Source organism: Heliconius melpomene, chromosome 5, assembly GCF_056956725.1.
Source record: "Heliconius melpomene rosina isolate 202511_hmr_F chromosome 5, ASM5695672v1, whole genome shotgun sequence".
Classification (NCBI taxonomy): domain Eukaryota; kingdom Metazoa; phylum Arthropoda; class Insecta; order Lepidoptera; family Nymphalidae; genus Heliconius; species Heliconius melpomene.
This window is the reverse complement of record NC_140393.1, coordinates 8722621-8741509: the sequence shown is the minus strand read 5'-3', so window position 1 is coordinate 8741509 and position 18889 is coordinate 8722621. Positions and strand designations below refer to the sequence as shown.

The window sequence follows — 18889 nt, the reverse complement described above, 5'->3', positions numbered from 1 at the left end:
CGTACTCTACCAGAGCAGAATTTGGGAATTTTACTGAATTTGTATAAAATAAGTTATACAATAAAATTATAAACGATATAGTAAAATAAATGTAAATATATAATGTCATGCCAGTCGTAGCTCAGAAACAAAAGCATCGGACTATAAACGCGACAGGTTGTGGGTTCGATTCCCACTCGACGATATGAACACAATGCCATCGGTATCGGTGGAATTAGGAACGGTAGAGCTTTAATGGGAATGAAGTGACTTACAACTAGGTTTCTAGGTTCCATCTGCCTGGTGAAGCAAAGAAAGTAAAAATATATAAATAAACATAAATCTATAAATGTATCTACTTATTTGTTATACTTACTATTTCAATGGTTTTGTATGTAAGGAATACTAGAAAGACTAAAAAAATATTATCTACACATCTATCGTATGTATTATTTATACTTTATTTTAAAATAATCTTTTGTTCCAGAATAAATATTTTTCTAGAAAGTTATTTCATTCCATAAATAATCGAGGTCGGGATTTAATAAAGATTTTTTTGTACATTACATTAGTTATAAAGATAAATTGTCCTATTTTATTAATTACTATTAAATTATTAATGGTAACAAAAATAGTCGTTGAAAAAATTTTATTAAGAGACACGATCGGCCTAAGCGCTCGGCTAGTGACGCATCTATCCATTCATTGTTACTTGTAATTAAATACCACATTGTTACTTGCAATTAATGTGCATAATTTACTTAAATTAAAAAAAAATTGAGTTAACGGATGCAAATAAATGTTAATTTATCGCAAACATTGTAATTTTCAGTTAAATGCTTCAGAATCTTTGTATTATACAAAATAATGTTAATTCAGTGATAAAAAAACTTATTCATAAGAGTATGCAATTTTCCATCAATATCTGTTACGACGTTATCACGTAAAATTACCGTCCGTAAACAGACTTAGCAGACAACTAGTTTTTTATTACTCTATGCTTCACATATGTTACTTAATATATCTTTCTATTTTATAACATAAAACCCATGAATGATATCTATTTAGGAACAGGAAGTGTGAAATCAAGAATATATCTTTGAGAATGAAATGTCAAGTGTCTGTAAATACATTATCTTTTAAAGATTTTTATTCTTTTAGATTGTAATGAGTGATAATAAAAAGTACAAGTAATAAGACTTATTGTTTTTTTATCTTTTGTAACTTTTGTGTATTGCATATTTAAAATATTAAAAATAATATTTATAGAATCTTTGGGATTACAATTTAAGGACACCTATTCACGCCACGAAATTGTCGATTTTACGACAAAATCATTATCACTATAATAAAACACGTGCTTAACACAGTATCATAATAAATTAATTCTTACATTATAGCTAAAATATTAATACAATAAAAATAAAATAAAATAAATGTTTTTCCGTTCATAGCAGCCGCAGTGGCAATAAAAATACACACACCTCGCTTACTTTATTGTAGCATTGTAGATAATAGAAAATATAGAACCATTTAAGTATTTATACAGTCACTCTCCGATTTGTGGTCAAACCCTAAATCACCTATTTGCAGTCAGAAACTGTCTCACTACACTACAATGATTTAATCAGGTTAAATAATCTTAAGAAAATGCTTAAAAACGCCAAAATACTAAAATATTATTATTTTCTTAACGAATAATTTTAAATTAATTATTTTCCATTTTTAGACATTGCTGTGATATTATCTTTTCATAATAATTTATATCGTGAATAGATGTATTTAATAAGAATGCATAGACAACAGCCAAAGGAACAGATAAAGAAAATATTAACTTTTTTGGTTGTCAATTCATATTTGTCTATTTATCGTCTAATGTCGATATTATTTCTAATTCCCTTCACCTATTAAAATTAATATCATTTGGCTTTTAGCCTTCAAGTAAGTGCAGAAACAATTACTTTTTTATTTATAAAACAATCTGGACGACCTTGAAATACATTGTCATTAGATTCAGGCTAATGATATTGGAGTATATTTATACATACAAATAAGTTTTGAATATTTAAAGTAAGTCTCTTTTTTATTCTTAATCATAATATAGCATTTTCTTCAGATTTTGATGGATCCTTGGGGCAACGAAAGTAAAAGTTCACCTGTTACGAGTGAATTTGAAGATAATTTCAAACCTGAGAAAGACGACAAATTAGCCGACTCCGCTGAATATATCGCTGCTCTAGGTAATAATATTATAAAAATATAATTATGAAACAAAATATAACTATCGTGTAGGTATCAGGTTATCTGAGGTCATATTTCACAACTAATCATTTTATGTGGTGAAGTGCCAGTTAGCTGTTACCGATCGAAGGTGTCAGTTCAATAAAATGCCTTTGCTAAATTTAATTAACTTATTGTGAGTTATTACATTAAAATTTCTATTTTCAGAAAGAAAATTACGGACACTGCGAAATAAGAATAAAGTTGTTGATAACTTAGCAGCATATAGAGCTGACTGCATAGATCGATTATTGAGAGAAGGCTGCGACTTAGATCCTGTTATTGGAGATACTGAATCGGAAAAGCTACTCCAGGACTAGCTTGGTTCCCTGTAAGTAACAAAGATCCCTAAATCATGGCGTCATCATCATCTAGCATAGATTTGTCCGGACCATCATTCTGTGTGGTAAGCGGTGCATCTCAAGGTATTGGTAGATCCATAGCTGTAGAAGTATCCCAACACCTAGGCCCCAAGTCTGTCATGCTTTTGTTGGCTCGCAATAAGTCCGAACTGGCCATCACTGCTAGTCTTTGCAAAGCAGATGATGTTCAATATGTTTCTATTGATCTGTCGACTGCATCAGAAAAGGAGATGCATGATGTTGTTTTTAATGCTTTGAAAGGAAGACAAGTGCAAGATTTCTCTAAATGTATAATATTCCATAATGTTGGATCACTGGGTAACTTGTCGATTGAGACACACCGCATGGAAAATATACAAGAGCTCAGAGATTATTATGATCTGAATGTTTTTAAAGTGATTTCCTTGAACACTCAGTTCTTGAAAATATTTGAGGAGATTGAAAACAGAATTATTATTGTGAATATAACATCTCTGTGTGCTATTAAGCCGATGAGTGGCATGGCCTACTACTGCAGTGGCAAGGCTGCAAGAGAAATGTACTTTAAAGTTTTAGCTGAAGAAAAAAAAGATATTAAAGTCTTGAATTATTCCCCGGGCCCAGTCGAGACAGCCATGATTGACTATGTATTAGAAGAAGCAGTTAATGAAAACTTGAGAAACGTTTTTACATCTTTTCGTGAACAAGGAGCTCTATTAAAGTCAGAAGTGACAGCAAAGAAATGCATGAACATTCTGCTTTCCGGAAAGTTCTCTTCTGGAGACCATGTGGATTTCTTTGATGAATAATTATTAAATTTATCAATTAATGTAGTGGCTCTATAGGTGTTGTGCTTTTCGAATAGATTTAGTATGGTTGATATGTTGTGGCCTTTTTGAAGTGAGGTTTTGTGAATTTTGCTAAAATATTTTGCTCAAATATTGTACTAAAGAAGTATATAATCTAAAGTAAGAAAAAATCCTAAAATCAAATCTATAGCTAACTTCAGGATGGCCACAACTTGTCAAGAATACTCTATATGATCTGATATATTTAAATACTCCTTGTAATCTTAGCTTTTTATGGCTAGTAGATGTGTTGTTATAAAATTTAACATTCCATTTTGTGTATCTCAACCATTTATGAATGCAATTCATAATAAAATATATATGTTGAACCTAATTTGTCTTTTAGTTAACCCTTCATTGTTATGAGTTACATTCATAAGTCTTTTAAAATATTTCAGTTTCTAGTTTATTTTGAGGCTGTATGGCAAAGTGGTTGTGGGTTGGTGGAATTATTATATTTTAATTATTTTTATTTTACTTGCTCTGATAGACAAAGTGCAGAATTGCATTATATCTTTTATTCTTTTTTTTGCAACAAAAAGTTTAATTAAATCATATATTTAAAATGAAAAATTGGTTCATGAATTTAAAACGTTACAAAATTTTAACATTATATTTTTCTTTTCTAATCTGTCTAATTTTTTTTCTACAAGATACAAAGATGATAAAATGGTTATTATTACAGTGAAGCTATTCACATAAACATATTCTTTTATCTCTAAACTGTTATATAAATACTGAAAATATCTAAATATACATATATATTTTTTACATTTCAATATATAAAAATATTTATCATTTAATGATAAAATTAGTGCAATGAAATAAAAAAAAAATAATCTTAAACTTTCATTGATGAATGATTTTCATTATAAACTAAGAAAAGTATTTTTCAGTTTATCTGTTTTTTTTACAAAGAAAGTTGAATAAGTGAGGCCAGTGATGGCGGAAGGTAAAAAGCGAGCGGCTGTAAACGCGACGGGCTATGGGTTCAACTCCCACTCGAGCAAATCATTCTTTTCGTTCCGTCACTCAACACGCAATGTCTACAAAATTCGGTGGAAGGTATGGAACTGAAGTATCTTAATGAGAATGTCTGTCTTAACACTAGGTTCGCTCTCTTAGCAATAAGGCCGCCAATTGTACTGTTCTATGTATTAAATACATGTATATGTGTCTTTTCTATGGTACAATAAAGAGTATTTTGTTTTGTTTTGTTAGGTTCCTAAGTTTCTTCTGCCTATCCGGCCATGTCCTTCCAAAAAAGGAAATCTTTATAAGAAAATTAATATAGTAGGTACTTTACACATATCACAATAACCTGATATTATTCATAGTGCCAAGGGCAGTTAGTTCAAATCCATTTTAACAAATTGTATGAGTGATTATATATAGATTTATCAATATAAAATGAAAATCTAATAGTCTGATAAAGTCTTTTAGTGTAATCCAAGCTAGTAAATTATATAAAAGTATTGCTCTAAATTATCTATATATTGTTGTATAATAATTGCAATATACAATGAAAGCAGAGTGGAGTTAAAATTAAAAGATACTACCATTTATTGTTTCATGTGTTTAACGAAATTAGAAAATCGTATAACTTGGAATGGAGATATCAATCATAAATACTTCTATATAAAATCATTTTACATATTAATTAAATGATCTTGAATGGTTAGAACCATTCACACACTTTAACTACTTTTTTTCTTAGCTTCACATTATAAACAGCGGGGTGGGCAGATGTTAAGACACTTTGTTGTTGATTTTTCGCCGAGTTGAGCTCAACGGGGTGAAGAAATGAAAATATTAAATATTTTATTTCCTTGAGTGAGAATCGAACCCACAACCTGTAGGGTACATCCTGTCGCCCTCCACTATTTACCTTTTGAAGTTTCAAAGTAATTGAAATTATTTCCATTCGCACTTAATTATTTTTTAGCCTAAATAAGAAATATATTTTAAGAATAATTAAACAATTTCAGGTTAACAATGACAGGACGTAAAAGCCTGTTCCTCTTTCTAATGAACCTCGCGTGGCGATGTCGATACAGTATGCCCTTATTACTCAGTGGCACAGTGGCGCTGGTCGGACGAGCGTGGATGTTTCAGATACGAGTCCATACTGTGCACAGGTTGAGGGAAAGCGAGGTAAGATTATAGGCCTTTTTAGCTTCAGGCTTGTCCTTTATATATAGAAAGAAGATCGTGTTAAGAGTTAAGACATTTTGTTCTTTTTTTGGAAAAACTTCAATAGAAATATTTTAAAAGTAATAAGTGTGATTTGTAATGCTTATTATGTCGTAGAATAATTCACAAAGACATATCTGATCTCAAACTTGTAAAGTTTTTATGATTACTACGGAGATCTGAAAACAATATAAACAATGTAACTATCACATCAAATACTTATATCACATTAAATCCTATATTCCAATATCCCATAAAACAGATATTTGCTTTTATTTTTTCTTCTCTAGTTTATAAGAAAAACAATTGATTGATTTCTCGACATATGGCGTTTCGAGCGTGCCAGTTAGAAAAACAATATAAGATAAATTTCTGCATTAAAAGAAAATGAGACGAGACTGACAGATGAGAATATACATAAAGTTAGAATAAACGTTAACGTTTAACGTTTTTAAAATAAACGCAATAAAAACACATACCGTCTATATGTTTCCAACGTACTCGCATAGAGGTTACAAACGTAATTACAATGAGTGACATGTATCACTCAATAACAACACTACACTCTAGATACCTGCCAATCAGGGCTTCCGCCTTCAAGCAAGCTTTTTTTCTTTTTCACCTAAATCTACCCACATTTACACTTGTACGCTAATAATATTGTATATGGTTTCTTTGCAAAAAATAACTCAAATATATATTTACGTATTTCAGTTGGCCCTGATGCACGAACAGCAATTCATCGATGAAGAATATGAAAACGATGATGACGACATCGACATATCAACATCAGATGATGAAGTCGACGATGATGATGATGAGACTTGGGAGACAGAATCCTCAGGGTCCTGGGAGAGTGTCGAGGAGGAGAACAATAGATGACAAATACACACGTTTGATATACTATTTGTAAGGAACATGTGACATTTTGAGTGAATTTACTCATACATTGAATAAAGTTGTATGTGATTTTTGTTTATCCTTTTAAGATATATTTTTTATGTTTTATTGATTTTTTTTTAAAATTAAATCACAGCATAATATGGTATTTAATATTTTTTATTTTATTATGTTAACAACTGATGTTTTTTCGGTAATGTGTTTTTATGTCTTAACTTGTATATTCACATACAACTGTATTCAGTGAAGAGCTATATAAGGGCTGTGCCTCTAGGTCATTCTAAAAATGTGTCCATAATTTTAATATTTTGTTTTTTTGATAATTCAATTTGTCTATTTTACGTTTATGGGTTTTTTAAAATACTTCTTATTTGTTATGAATGCTATATTTTTCGTTTCTGCAAACCATTGCAACAAAGTGAAGTATTACTATTTTATTTTGATGAAAATGATATTGTTAATGATAATGATGAACTTATCAAACATAAAAAAATCTAGTGTATTAAATAAATTAAGTGATAGATACCTTCTGTCATATAGAGTGAAATGCTTAGAATTTTTTTCTTCTTATAATTATAAATACGATAAAGACAAGGTCATTTTTAGTGTATTGTAAATATTATACATTTAGTATTTTATTTTTCATCAAAAAATATGACCGCTAATTTACCTTAGATTATTTAAACGCTGCATTACATAACACTGGTAACAAACTTACTTAGAATATTTAGCAATATTTCTGTGAAAATTATAACTTTTGCCAATTTGCATGTTAACATAAAATTTTGAAGTTAAGTAATTTAACAATAAATAAAAAAGAATTTAACTTTATGGTCGTTAGTTTAGAGTTTTACTTCGGGATTCCAAATGTTTGAAATATGATATTGATATTTATAGGTAGACAATGTGCTAAGTTAGATTACTGACTGACATCTTATGTATAAGATTGGTAAATAAATAGAAAATGGAGAACATAAGTTTCCTTATTACATTTTTTTGTCGTGGGAATATTTGTATTACTTATAAAAACTTACGATATGCAACAATTGCGGGTTCCATTCCCACTTGGAGAATAAATTAATTTCAATGCTCTTGTATATAACGCGGTGAGTTCCGCTACTCAACGCGCAGTATCTCGAAAATTGAGAGGAAAGTAGAGTTAAAAAATATGTATATATATTTTGCTTAAACAATGCGTCAAATTAATATCTTAATAAATACGTGATATATTAGTATATTATGCAGTTTAGTTTATATTTATTAACGTAATTGTAGAACAATTAATTTAGAATTCAGATGATAATTTATATTATTATAATATTTTACTAGAGAAAATTCAATATTAATAGTAAATAGCTTTCATTATTGTGAATATGATAAAAACTTACTTAAACTTATAATTTATATTTTCTATTTAGAAAAAGAAATTGTTTAATTTTATATTTTATTTATTGTTAGATAAAACACATACATAATTATTTCATTTTTAGTTCAAAGATATTATTCATCAAAGAAATAACCTTAAAGTATGTTAAATTCATTTTTTTGTATTATCTTTTATTTTTGGCTATAGGTATGTTGTATCCCATTGAGCATGTAGGGTAGAGAGAGACTAGTGTTAAGACACTCCGCTCCCTATTTACGATCTGTTTTTGGAGACATTGCGTGATAACCTTCATTTCCTCGAGTGGAATTGAAACCCACTTTTATGCCCTGCCTCATTCATTGAAGTGTAATGTTTTAAATATGGTGTAACAAAAACTGATATAATAAATAATTTTATAAATGTTAAATACATATATTTAGTTTTCTGTTTGCATAATAATTAATATATTTAAATTACAAAATAAACGTTGGCTGTATTATCTTCTCATTTTTTTGGTTAGTTATTGTATTTCTTTTTTTAATATTTATAGCATGTATGTACATATAGTATTTGATGACTGCACTTTTATTTAGTTATTTGTGATATTAAATATAATATCAACCTTCTTGGTCTTTTATTTTCCTCACATAGAAAGACTTTTCAGAACTAGCAAAATTAACTCGTAATTAGATATTTATTTAACCGACTTCAAAAAAGAGGCAACGACTTCAAACCAATCAGTGGGTAGCGTATACTAATAATAATAGTATTATATTCAAATACGAAATGTATAGGCAAAGAGAATTGAATCTGAATGTGTAAGTAAAATAACAAACTGATCTATATATAACTACATATTTATTTCTTTTCATATCGTAATCTTGTACTCTAACTAAGGGCTCATTTACATTGGTCGTTAACTCAGCCGTTATACAGCTTTTAGGGAATCCATATTATCGACTAATAAAAATAGGCTATCTATATACGTCTTGGGGGTATTCCCCGCACGTGGCCTAACAACCAACGAAATCCATCGGTCGCCCCTGAAGTTAGGTTTTCTGAAATTATGCGCATTGTTCACTTCGAAAGAAAATATTTAAAAGTAAAAAATCATGAATCAAAATCAAATCTGCGCAGCCATCTATCTACAGCTAACTTCAGGGCGGCCACGAGTTGTTGACCGTTCTGTATGTGCTGTAAAGACCAATGAAAATGAACACTATAATAAAAGGTTATTTGCATAAAGCAAATAATATATATATTGCAATTAATAAAAATGCATAATATATTTACATGATTATCACTATTTGTATTTGAAATATATTTAATTAAATTAATATAAATTAATTTATTATAAATTAAAATAAATTTCAATTTTGCATGTCAGCCCATCTGTAATAAATACCGTTGAGTTGCTCTAAGAATATAAACATGAGAACAGTAAGAGGACCTATTTTCGCGTAAGTCGGTATGAAGCCGCTCCACAGTGTGAAGACGCCTTCGTTTTGTATTATATTTTTCAGAACTACAATTTGACTTGTTCCTTTTGCTGAATTTTGTACTCTGAAATTTTTAAACTAATATGAGAATTTATAAAATGTTTCTTATAAAAATTTTGTAAAACAGAAAGCTTGAAATCCTGGACACGATAACATACAGCTAGGGCGAAGTTTAATAAATAAAATTACTTCTTTCCATAAGTCACATTTCTGGGGACCAAACTATTTTGCAAAAACTACTGAATAGATTTAGATGATAATTTTACTGTAACACAGCCTATTTATCATAATAACATATAGGTTACAATTTCTGTAAAAAATATGTAGTTTTATTTTATAATATAAAAACAAGATAAAGCGTGCAAAGCCGCGTTAAGGTCGCTAATAACTATTATAAATCACTGTAAAATAAAATAAAAAAAAGCTACTACCGTGTCTTGACGATGTCCACGGGAAGTGAAGCAGCGGTAGTGACGAGTCCCGATATGAACGATGCAGCAAAGTGGAGTACGATACCGTCACCCAATTGAGGCAACAGCACTTCTCTAGCCTGGGAAGTTGGTTATAAGTAGAAAATAAATCAAGGCCAGTTGTAGCACAGGGGCACAAACTGGGACTGAGAGCGTGACTGGTTATGGGTTCGATCCTAACTCGAAGAAATGAATAATTTATTCTAATTTATATTTTTATTTCTTAAGTTTCAGTACACAAGCCGCAAAGCCGCCAGAATTCGGCGGAAAGTGGGGGACGGAGTGTCTCAACACTTAGGTTCCCTCTGCCTATCCTGCTACACGCGGGATATAGCTTGAAGCTGAACAAGCTTAAGCATATTATATATATTATGGTACACGCATTCAAAAACTCAACTCTACCTGTGAATAAGTGCCTAGTTGAGCGCCATTCACAACCATCGCCCTCGTGACTGTGGCTGTCGCGCCCCGAAACAACATTAGAGGACCCTCTTCGCGAGTTATTCTAGAATATTGTATCTATCTGTTTATTATTCATGGTTTCTTACAAAAGAAACTTTTATTTTAAAGTTATAGGTAAGTAAGTAGGTATGTAATATTTTAATTTTATCAGCTTTAATTGTTTTGTTTTTCTTCTTATCGTTCGTCTCTTTCGTAAAACAAGGAAATGAAAATACTATATGAAAATGACAAAACTAACTATATTAGAATATAATAACCTCGAGAGTGCATTAAAGACATTTCTATAATTTCTACGCTGTTCAGGAGGAAGTCTTCCATCAGCTGTCATCCTGATGAGGGCGACTTCCGCGGGGGTCCCGATGTAGGCGCCGATACCCCCAGCGATCATACCTAACACCAGCTTTATAGGGAAGCTGGGTACTCCGTAGACACTTGAAAATTAATTTATATAGATATAATGGCAACATTGTGATTTGTCAATATCTTTGGAAATTTACCAACTAAGTATTAGATTTTTCAGCTTCACTCCTGCATGTAAGAGGGAAGGCCGAGGAAGTTCCTCATTTTCCACCGACTTCTGGACAGATTGCGTGTTGAGTACTCTTCGACGAACGAACGAACTCTACGACGCGCTTAGCTTCGATACCAGAACGAAGAAATCTTTTTTTTTCTTTTGTTTTTTTTTTCAAATAAACTTATATTAAGCACTTTTGAATCGTCGAATGAACATATGAACAAAAAGCTACCACCGGTTCGGAAGGCAGTTCTGCTGAGAAGAGCCGGCAAGAAACTCAACAGTTGCTTTTTTCAAAATCAATGGTACAATCTATTACATTAGCTCACAGCTATCCTGCATTACATTCAATAGACATTAATTCCATTCATGCTTATCCTTTAAATACTCTTGAACAGTGTAATAAGCTTTACTTGTCAGATTTTTTTTTACTGATATTTTAAATTTTGGAAGTGGCAAATCTAGAAAATGAAAATATAAATTTAAATAAATAATTCGTTTCCTCGAGTGGGGATCGAACCCACAACGATAGGTTGCTCTTGCAGTTACAGTTACACTTTGTACCCTTGCGCTACGACTGGTCTCAATAAAAATATAAAAAATTAAACAAATTCTAACCCTGTATAATAATTGCTCAACCCATTATAACAGCCTAACCGACCGGTGGTGTACGTCGCTTGTCGGAACAGTGCTGCAGATAGTCCTCTGTAGAACCCTGTGATTCCTTCTTTCCTCAGAATATTACCCATGACTCCAAAAAGACTGGTTTTAACACCTGGTCCAGATAGCTGCATCCGTGTCTTGACTAGGTCAGCTGGTTGTACGACACATATACCCATCATGCTAGAGTTAGAGTTTTAAATTGGACTAGTTAAATATTAATAGTATTTTTTTTAACTCCACGCTGAACCTGAGAATCTAGTGTAAGACAATTCCGTTCTCCACTTTCCGCTGATTTTTAAGGCATTGCGTAGGGTGGGGCGGAGCTGAACGTCACAAAATTCTTTATAAACATTTTTATTATGTTAGTATTTACTGTAAATATAGTAAACGGTAAATATCGGTGTTTTTCCCACGAATTATTAGGCACATTGTACGTGGTTTCTTAGAACCTATTAAGTATTAGATAATAATTAACTTTTAACACTAGATTTATGAGAATTTTTGGAAGTTTTGAAAATTTCTCCTGATTCTTTCCTTCCTGGAAAAATTGAAAAATAATTTATTTACTATCAAGTACCCGCTCATTCCACCAAACACAAAATTCAGCCATCCAGGCATAGGTTTTCGAACTCTCTGTTCGCTCATATTCGGTGAATGTTGTTATTGTTAATAATATTAAAAACACATTTGCATTATTCATATATGCCAAATTTGCCATGCCATTTCAAAATAAATATTTATCTATGTGGCTGAAATATTTAAACGTCTAAAAGTTAACAATTGTAAATAATATCTAATATTTAATGTTCTTAGATTGTTGGGGCTACCTAAATGCTTATAGCTACAATACTAGCAGTCAAAACGCAAGAAATATGTATAATCGTATAATAAATTTAATTTCACAGGTTTTTGTATTTAATCTATATATCTGTATATATAAAATCGAAAGGTCACTCACTCATCACGAAATCTCAGAAACTACATGTGCTAGGAATCTCAAATTTTGCATAGGAGTTACTTATAGGTCGTAGGTGCTCGCTAAGACGGGAATTTGCAATATTCGACTTCTAAGGGGTTGTTTTTGGGGTCGAAAGTTTGTATGAAACTTCGTTACTACAAATGCTAGGAGTCTCAAACTTTGCATAGACGTCACTAGGACGTAGCCATGGAGCCAGAAATTAATAATAACATAGTTCACGCGAGTGAAACCGCGAGCGGGCCGCTAGTATCTAATATATAGGGTTTCTCTTATATATATTTCTTTTAGCTCAATTTAAACTATGTAGATTGTGGGTTGTCTGTCAGTCAAATTAAATATCTGAATGGTTAACAGTAAGCAGAAAGTGTTAAAAAACTAATATTTTATAATAATCTAGTTTATTTTTTTTCTACATCATAATTAGGTCAAGATATAAAATATTTATTAATTTCTACAAAATTACACTTATATCTAATTTCATTATTGCCATTGCCATTCTTCAGTGTAGTCTTGATCCAGAAGGTATCGTCTGTGAAAATAAAAATTATTAGGTATATGTATTTTATTTTTCTTTAGGTGTCCTTCGCACAGTAAAGCATACTGTGCTGTTACTCTGTATTCCACAAAGAGACCTTGCTCTTTGACAGAGAAAACCTGGAAATCTAGTGTTAAGACAGTTCTCTTGTGAAAACTAATAATATTAAATAATTAATTATCCTGAGTGAGAATCGAATTCAATACCGTCGCGCTAACAGTCGCACGCTTGTGTCCCTGCACCATGACGGCTTCTAAAAAGTGTTTTTCACATTTTTAATGGTGATCAAAAAAATAAATAAAAGTACCTTCTCTGCGGCGGGGTGGCGGGGTCGCGCGCTGCTTGCGCCACCTCCCTCAACAGCGACAAGCACGAGTGCGACAGGCGCTGGTTGAAGTTCTGAACACATATATAAAAATATATACAGGTGGAAGCGTCTGCGCTACTTTTACAGCAGAAGCATATAGGGATAAATATAAACACTCTGTATACACTTACATAACATGGAGGCCAGACGTGGCTCAGGGGCACCAGCATTTGACTGAAGAAGCAATTATGAGTTCCATTCCCACTCGAAGAAACGAATATCAAATACCTTCATTTCCTCGCTCTGGTACAGAGATAAAGGGCGGCGTTGATGTCGTCAGATTTCAACGGAAAATGGGAAACGGAATTGTCTTAATAGTAAGGGAGTGTTTTAACACTATGTTCCTGCCTACCCTGGAACATGCAGGATATAGCATGAAGCTAAGAAATACTTACCGGTAAACACGAGCCCTTCATCTCCCGTAAATCGATCTTTCTAAACAGTTCACAAAGAACTAATTCGTGCAGACTCGGAGGTCGAGGGCCAAAAATGATTTCTATAATTTCTACCACCTGAAAAATAAATATTTTACATACTTTTTTTATATATATATATAACTTTCTTAAGTGCTCAATAATATTTTTAAAAATATTAAAAATAAATCTACTCCTCTACCATTATACGCTCATTTTCCTCAAATTCTTCATAAAACCAAATGAAGCACCTACCTATATCCATACCTCGGCTGCAATATAACAACAGGCGGGCCGCGTGTAGCGCTGGTGAGATATCGGATGGACTTTGGCTTTGAACATATATATTCGTGTAGGTAAATGTTATCTTCTTTAATTTTTTGAGACAAATTTTGTTGTAAGTATAATTTCTGGACACCAGACTATTTTGGGGTGGGCATGGCCCATCCAGGTCCGTGTGTGTTTACCTCGTAGAGGGTAGTAGGTAGTACCTGTGTGTAGTCGTGGGGCAACGCGGGCAGTAGCGTGAGGTCGGTGTCGGCGGCGGCGCACATCTCGAACAGCACGTGTCCCAGCGCGAGGGTCTCCGCGCGCGAGATCGGGATAGAGCGGTTGGGGGGTTTTGGGAGAGCACCGATTAGAGTGTTCTCCAGACCGCACATTCTGGATATTTCGAAACATTATTTAGCTTTATGTAAATGTATAATTATTTTGGGCAAAAGGGGAATCGAATCGGCATCTATTAAAACAGTCCAAGACGTCAGTTAAGTAACTTACGGCCTTAGCAATATCCAAAGAGGCGCGACCGCGAATTGTAAATAACGCGTGAAATAACACTTTAAAATTCTAAAAATGATTACGTATCAAAACTCATTTAACAATATAAAATAAAAAAAACAGCTTCACGCTGTATCCCGCACACAGCAGGTTAAAACATAGTATTAATGCACTCCGTTCCCCACTTTCCGCCGAATTCTGGAGTCATTCATGATAAGGGGGAAACTGACTGCCGCTCTTTGCCTTGTTACCAGAGCGAAGAAATGTACATTTAAATATCTGTTCGGCCGGCTATGTGGTACATCTGACTGTAAATGTGATCATTATGAGTTTATTTCATGGTCATTTGCCCCTATCTGTTATATATAGGATATAGCGCGGCATTCAGCTCCGATACTCAACACATAAAGCCTCAAAAATTAGAAGTGAGTGGGAATAAATAAATATATACCTACCTAGCTACACCATTCTGCACAACAACATTCCCAGTATGCAAATGGCAAAAGGCTGGAAAACCTTTCTCCTTAAGAAAGAGAAGGCCTTCCAGTAGTTGTCTTCCAAATCTGGCTACTTGAGTTGGTGGCAATCCGGTCCCTCGAGAACCATTGTACTTTCGATTGTATTCTTCATTCCAGGTGCTCTGAAAGATTCATATCTTTTATGTCTTAAACATCACTCGCACTATTACAAGAGAGAGCCAGAACATATCTATGTCCTAATGCCACATTTCATTAAAAACATTGATATAAATGAATACTTTAAAAAACTTAAAATATGTTAAAAAACTTAACACATTAACAAGACGAATATAATGAGTACAAACTCGATATATTATAGTAGGCAATCCAAAGTTTCATCAGCTTCTAACTCTATCATCAGACCACACCACACCACAGTTAGTTACAGCTCGACCTAATAATTATCAACATATCCAAATTATTACATATATTACACTCAACGTCACTCAACGTCTCCGAAAAACCCAAAAAAAAAACACTAAATACTGAATCACTGCTTACTATAAAATAAAAAAGAAGTAACCACCAACCTTATATATCAAATCCTTCAAACTTCCTTGCGAGTTATACGGCAAAACGGCCAAAGCGTGGCCGTTACACAGTTCGATATCTAACACGGGATATATGTAAGGATGATGCAGAGCGCGGAACAGCTCCAAGATGAGTCCGCGGGAACGCTCGTTCGGTTCTATCGGACATTTGTTTGAGAGAGGCATCTAAGGAGAAGTATTTGTTATGTTTTTATATAATATAGTGAAATGTGGAGTGTATGAGTTCTGCAGATAGTGGGGAACGGAGTGTCTTAACACTAGGTTCCTTCTGCCTGCTCTGCTGTGTACGGGGTACAGCGTGAAGCTGATAGTGAAATGTTGATTTTTGTTGCGTTTCATTTTCGATTTTATATATTTCTTATATTTTTATAAGAAATATATAATGGCTTTTTTTATACAGATAGGATATCTATCCATTTTTAGGAAACCTTCCGAGAAATGGATAAATTTGAGTTTTAATTGAATTTCATCATGAATTCTAAATCATTAAAAAATTTAATATAATTGTACTAAAACTCTCACAATATGCTTTATTATTGGTATATCTAAAAGGTAACAAAAATGAAAAACTATTCTAACGATACAACAAAGCTGTATCACGCACGTAGGTAGATATATACCTACTTAATAATCTGAACAAATCTCGTTATATAAAAAGACAAGGTAAATAAACTAACGTATAAATGTAAATAAATTACCAGGATTAGTAGGCGGTCTGCTTTAATGGAATTATCATATACGGCGAACCAACGCTTGCTGGCGCGCGAGCCTATCGCGCCCAGGGCTGAGAGCATGTTGTACCTGGAAATTATATCACACTACTTCTAGTGCACTGGGGTAGGGACCTAGGCTAGGGCGTTGCGGTTTACAATTTATACCTTTTAAAGTTAGGGTCCTACATCCATTTAGCTAGTGCCGTATAGCGTATTTTTAAATGCTTCTATATTTTATACATATATCAATCAAAATAAGAAATACTTGTAAAGCTATTTTGACCCACTTTGAAAAGTGTTTCTGGTCCGATGTTAATATAATCTGTTCATAGCGTTGCCCTTATATCTTTACGAGAACCGTCGGAATATATCAGTATTATTATGTTTTTTCAATAAAATACATATATTTCATAATCTATATATATTAGATTCATTTTTTTTGATTTAACAAAATTTTGCTGATTCTATAAGAAATAGAGTGAAAGAACGAACCTCGTAGTGCGCGACAGGTATTCATTGCATATTGCCAACGAGACAGCACTCTCCATTGAACTTTCTGCAAGTCTGCAATATTTTGTATTAAATTAAAGCATTTTTCTTTTTTATCCAAAGACTGGATTAATATAAATAGGGAATTTAACAGAACATCTAGTATGCGAAATTAAAATATCAACCCAATCACTGAAATCCCACACAGCAGAATAGCGAGTTCCCCACGCACCGCCGAATTCTGGAGGCATTGCAAGAAACTAAAGAATTAATTTAAATAAATATATCATCTTCTTCAGTGGGGATCGAACCCACAACCAGTCGCGTTTACAGTCACACTTTGTGCCCCAGCGCCACGACTTGCCTCAGTACCCACCCATATTTAATTAAGCAGAGATAAATATGATTGTATTTGTATTGGTACCTTGGAGAGGCAGTAGGTTCTGATGGTGACGATTTGCCAGAGCTAGACCCCATGAAAGACTTGTTGAACAACAACTTTGCTATGGAGTCAATTTTTTGAGCCACGAGTGGAGTCCGCTCGGTACTCTCCTCTAGAATTTTAAGAATAATCACTTTTTTATCAGTTTTAAAACACAATGTTTATGTTTGTCAATTTAATAAAATTTTTATGCCGTTTTGTATTGTAAAGGTATATTTAAATTTTGCACGACTGAATTCTTAAAAAATTAAAGTTAGAAATTGATACAGGTGATAGAGCTACTAACACAAGTATTAAGAATACTTTTTACCTTTGATGATAAAAAAAATATAAAATTTAAACAAGAGCGACATTTTTTCTTTTTTTAAAAATGTATAGTAATAAATAGAATGCTATTAATTATATCGATTAGAATAAAATGACAATAAATTATATTTACTTACAGGAATATAAAATAAATGTTGAATAATTTTAATTAAAAGCCATAACATACACTACACACTCACTATAAATTTACACTATAAAATTTGGCTCAAATAAAAAGAAATTAAACCAAAAGAAAAGACGTCTTCATATAATACAAAATGTTCTAAACCTAATAAAACTTTGATATTATTAATATTTAAACTATTCAACGATTAAATAATTATTGTTAGAAAACAATTAAGCAAATACGGTATCATTAAGATAAAAATAAACAACTATCAGCACATACCCTCACTCTCCTCTTTATCAGTGGACACGGATCGCAAACGGAATGCATTTCTCTTATTAGCTGCAGCAACAGACTCGGGGTTCAACTCCGCAGCAGACTGAGCCCTCTTGCAGGAACCGCGACGCTTCTTCTTCCTATAACTGGATCTAGAACGTTCCTGGTAAAACCTGTCGTGGCCAGTAGTAGCAGGTTCTTTTTGCTCTTTGGTATCACCAGATTTCATATGTTGGTACAAATTGAACATTTTCACAGTACTCCTAAGCACGTACGCCCGAAATACAAACAACTCGTCGAGCATTTAGTTACTTCCCATTATCGTCCGTACTCTAACACCCTAATTTCCTTAATTTTTAGCTAATTTAAATAATCGTATTAACTTTTATATGAACAACAGTCGAAATACATATTATATGGGAAGGACGTCGACGTTCTAACGGATCTCCATGTAATTGAAGTCATACTAGTGCTAAGCCGGGGTGCGCGTCGTTTTATACAGCGTGCTCCATTTGAGTTCATTATGTTTCATGTTTTAAGCCGTCGATGTGGAGAAATTAATTTTTCATGTCATATTATATGTTATACAAGGTAGCTTATGGTAAAATATAGATTTATTTTTCTAAATAAATGATTATTTACATTAAATGGCGAAGAATATCATGAACAATGTTGACTCTGGACTTCTGGAGTTGATTAATAACATAGATTTAACGAAAATTCTATTCACAAGTAAATAACTGTCATTGTTTAACCGTTGCGTGTAACTCTTCAAAACATGATAATATTATTGAGTTTTAAAGTTTGAAAAATATTCTATTATTTTCTTTACAATAATAACAAAAAGTAAAAAAAATAACCTACACCCAAAAACAACAACA

General features: G+C 32.4%; 3 protein-coding genes and 1 long non-coding RNA gene across 9 annotated transcripts; 1 reads left to right on the top strand and 3 right to left on the bottom strand.

Annotated features, from left to right (window-relative positions):
- The first annotated feature begins 1761 nt into the window (after positions 1-1761).
- On the top strand, positions 1762-8532 carry LOC146539219 (sepiapterin reductase-like). 5 transcript variants are annotated; one of them, XM_085186080.1, is made up of 6 exons: positions 1762-1920; positions 2096-2219; positions 2428-2590; positions 4670-4741; positions 5437-5602; positions 6356-8532. In XM_085186080.1, exons 5-6 carry the CDS (start codon positions 5444-5446, stop codon positions 6521-6523), a joined length of 327 nt encoding a protein of 108 aa, XP_085042206.1. In that variant the 5' UTR covers positions 1762-1920; positions 2096-2219; positions 2428-2590; positions 4670-4741; positions 5437-5443; the 3' UTR covers positions 6524-8532. The 5 variants fall into 5 exon arrangements, with proteins under 5 accessions (XP_085042206.1, XP_085042205.1, XP_085042202.1 ...); XM_085186079.1 differs by lacking the exon at positions 4670-4741; XM_085186076.1 differs by lacking the exons at positions 4670-4741; positions 5437-5602; positions 6356-8532 and having other exon boundaries at positions 2428-3782.
- On the bottom strand, positions 5726-6349 carry LOC146539220 (uncharacterized). The gene is made up of 2 exons (XR_014878021.1): positions 6121-6349; positions 5726-5820 (listed from the first exon to the last, which is right to left on the bottom strand). It is a non-coding gene; the product is annotated as an uncharacterized LOC146539220 (long non-coding RNA).
- Positions 8533-9110: 578 nt separating the features above from the next.
- LOC146539218 (mitochondrial 2-oxoglutarate/malate carrier protein-like) lies at positions 9111-12301 on the bottom strand. The gene is made up of 6 exons (XM_085186082.1): positions 12093-12301; positions 11471-11695; positions 10596-10769; positions 10279-10381; positions 9838-9956; positions 9111-9470 (listed from the first exon to the last, which is right to left on the bottom strand). The coding sequence occupies exons 1-6, from the start codon at positions 12158-12160 to the stop codon at positions 9278-9280; spliced, it is 882 nt and encodes a 293-aa protein (XP_085042208.1). The 5' UTR covers positions 12161-12301; the 3' UTR covers positions 9111-9277.
- Positions 12302-12875: 574 nt separating this feature from the next.
- Positions 12876-18519, bottom strand: Slob (Slowpoke binding protein). 2 transcript variants are annotated; one of them, XM_085186074.1, is made up of 10 exons: positions 18015-18519; positions 17282-17411; positions 16861-16932; positions 16354-16456; positions 15635-15820; positions 15042-15226; positions 14301-14472; positions 13792-13908; positions 13337-13428; positions 12876-13023 (listed from the first exon to the last, which is right to left on the bottom strand). In XM_085186074.1, exons 1-10 carry the CDS (start codon positions 18310-18312, stop codon positions 12975-12977), a joined length of 1404 nt encoding a protein of 467 aa, XP_085042200.1. In that variant the 5' UTR covers positions 18313-18519; the 3' UTR covers positions 12876-12974. The 2 variants fall into 2 exon arrangements, with proteins under 2 accessions (XP_085042200.1, XP_085042201.1); XM_085186075.1 differs by lacking the exon at positions 13337-13428 and having other exon boundaries at positions 18015-18518.
- Between the last annotated feature and the right edge of the window lie 370 nt (positions 18520-18889).

Coding starts and splice junctions, on each gene's coding strand:
- Slob (XM_085186074.1), bottom strand. CDS start 18,312: ATGCTCGACGAGTTGTTTGTATTTCGGGCGTACGTGCTTAGGAGTACT. Junction 15,227..15,634: donor TGAAGGATTTGATATATAAG/GTTGGTGGTTAC, acceptor TGAATCTTTCAG/AGCACCTGGAATGAAGAATA. Junction 13,909..14,300: donor TGCCCCACGACTACACACAG/GTACTACCTACT, acceptor TTTATTTTTCAG/GTGGTAGAAATTATAGAAAT.
- LOC146539219 (XM_085186076.1), top strand. CDS start 2,615: ATGGCGTCATCATCATCTAGCATAGATTTGTCCGGACCATCATTCTGT.
- LOC146539218 (XM_085186082.1), bottom strand. CDS start 12,160: ATGAGCGAACAGAGAGTTCGAAAACCTATGCCTGGATGGCTGAATTTT. Junction 11,696..12,092: donor GTGTTTGGTGGAATGAGCGG/GTACTTGATAGT, acceptor CTCTAACTCTAG/CATGATGGGTATATGTGTCG. Junction 10,770..11,470: donor TTGAGCAATTATTATACAGG/GTTAGAATTTGT, acceptor TTAATTTTCAAG/TGTCTACGGAGTACCCAGCT.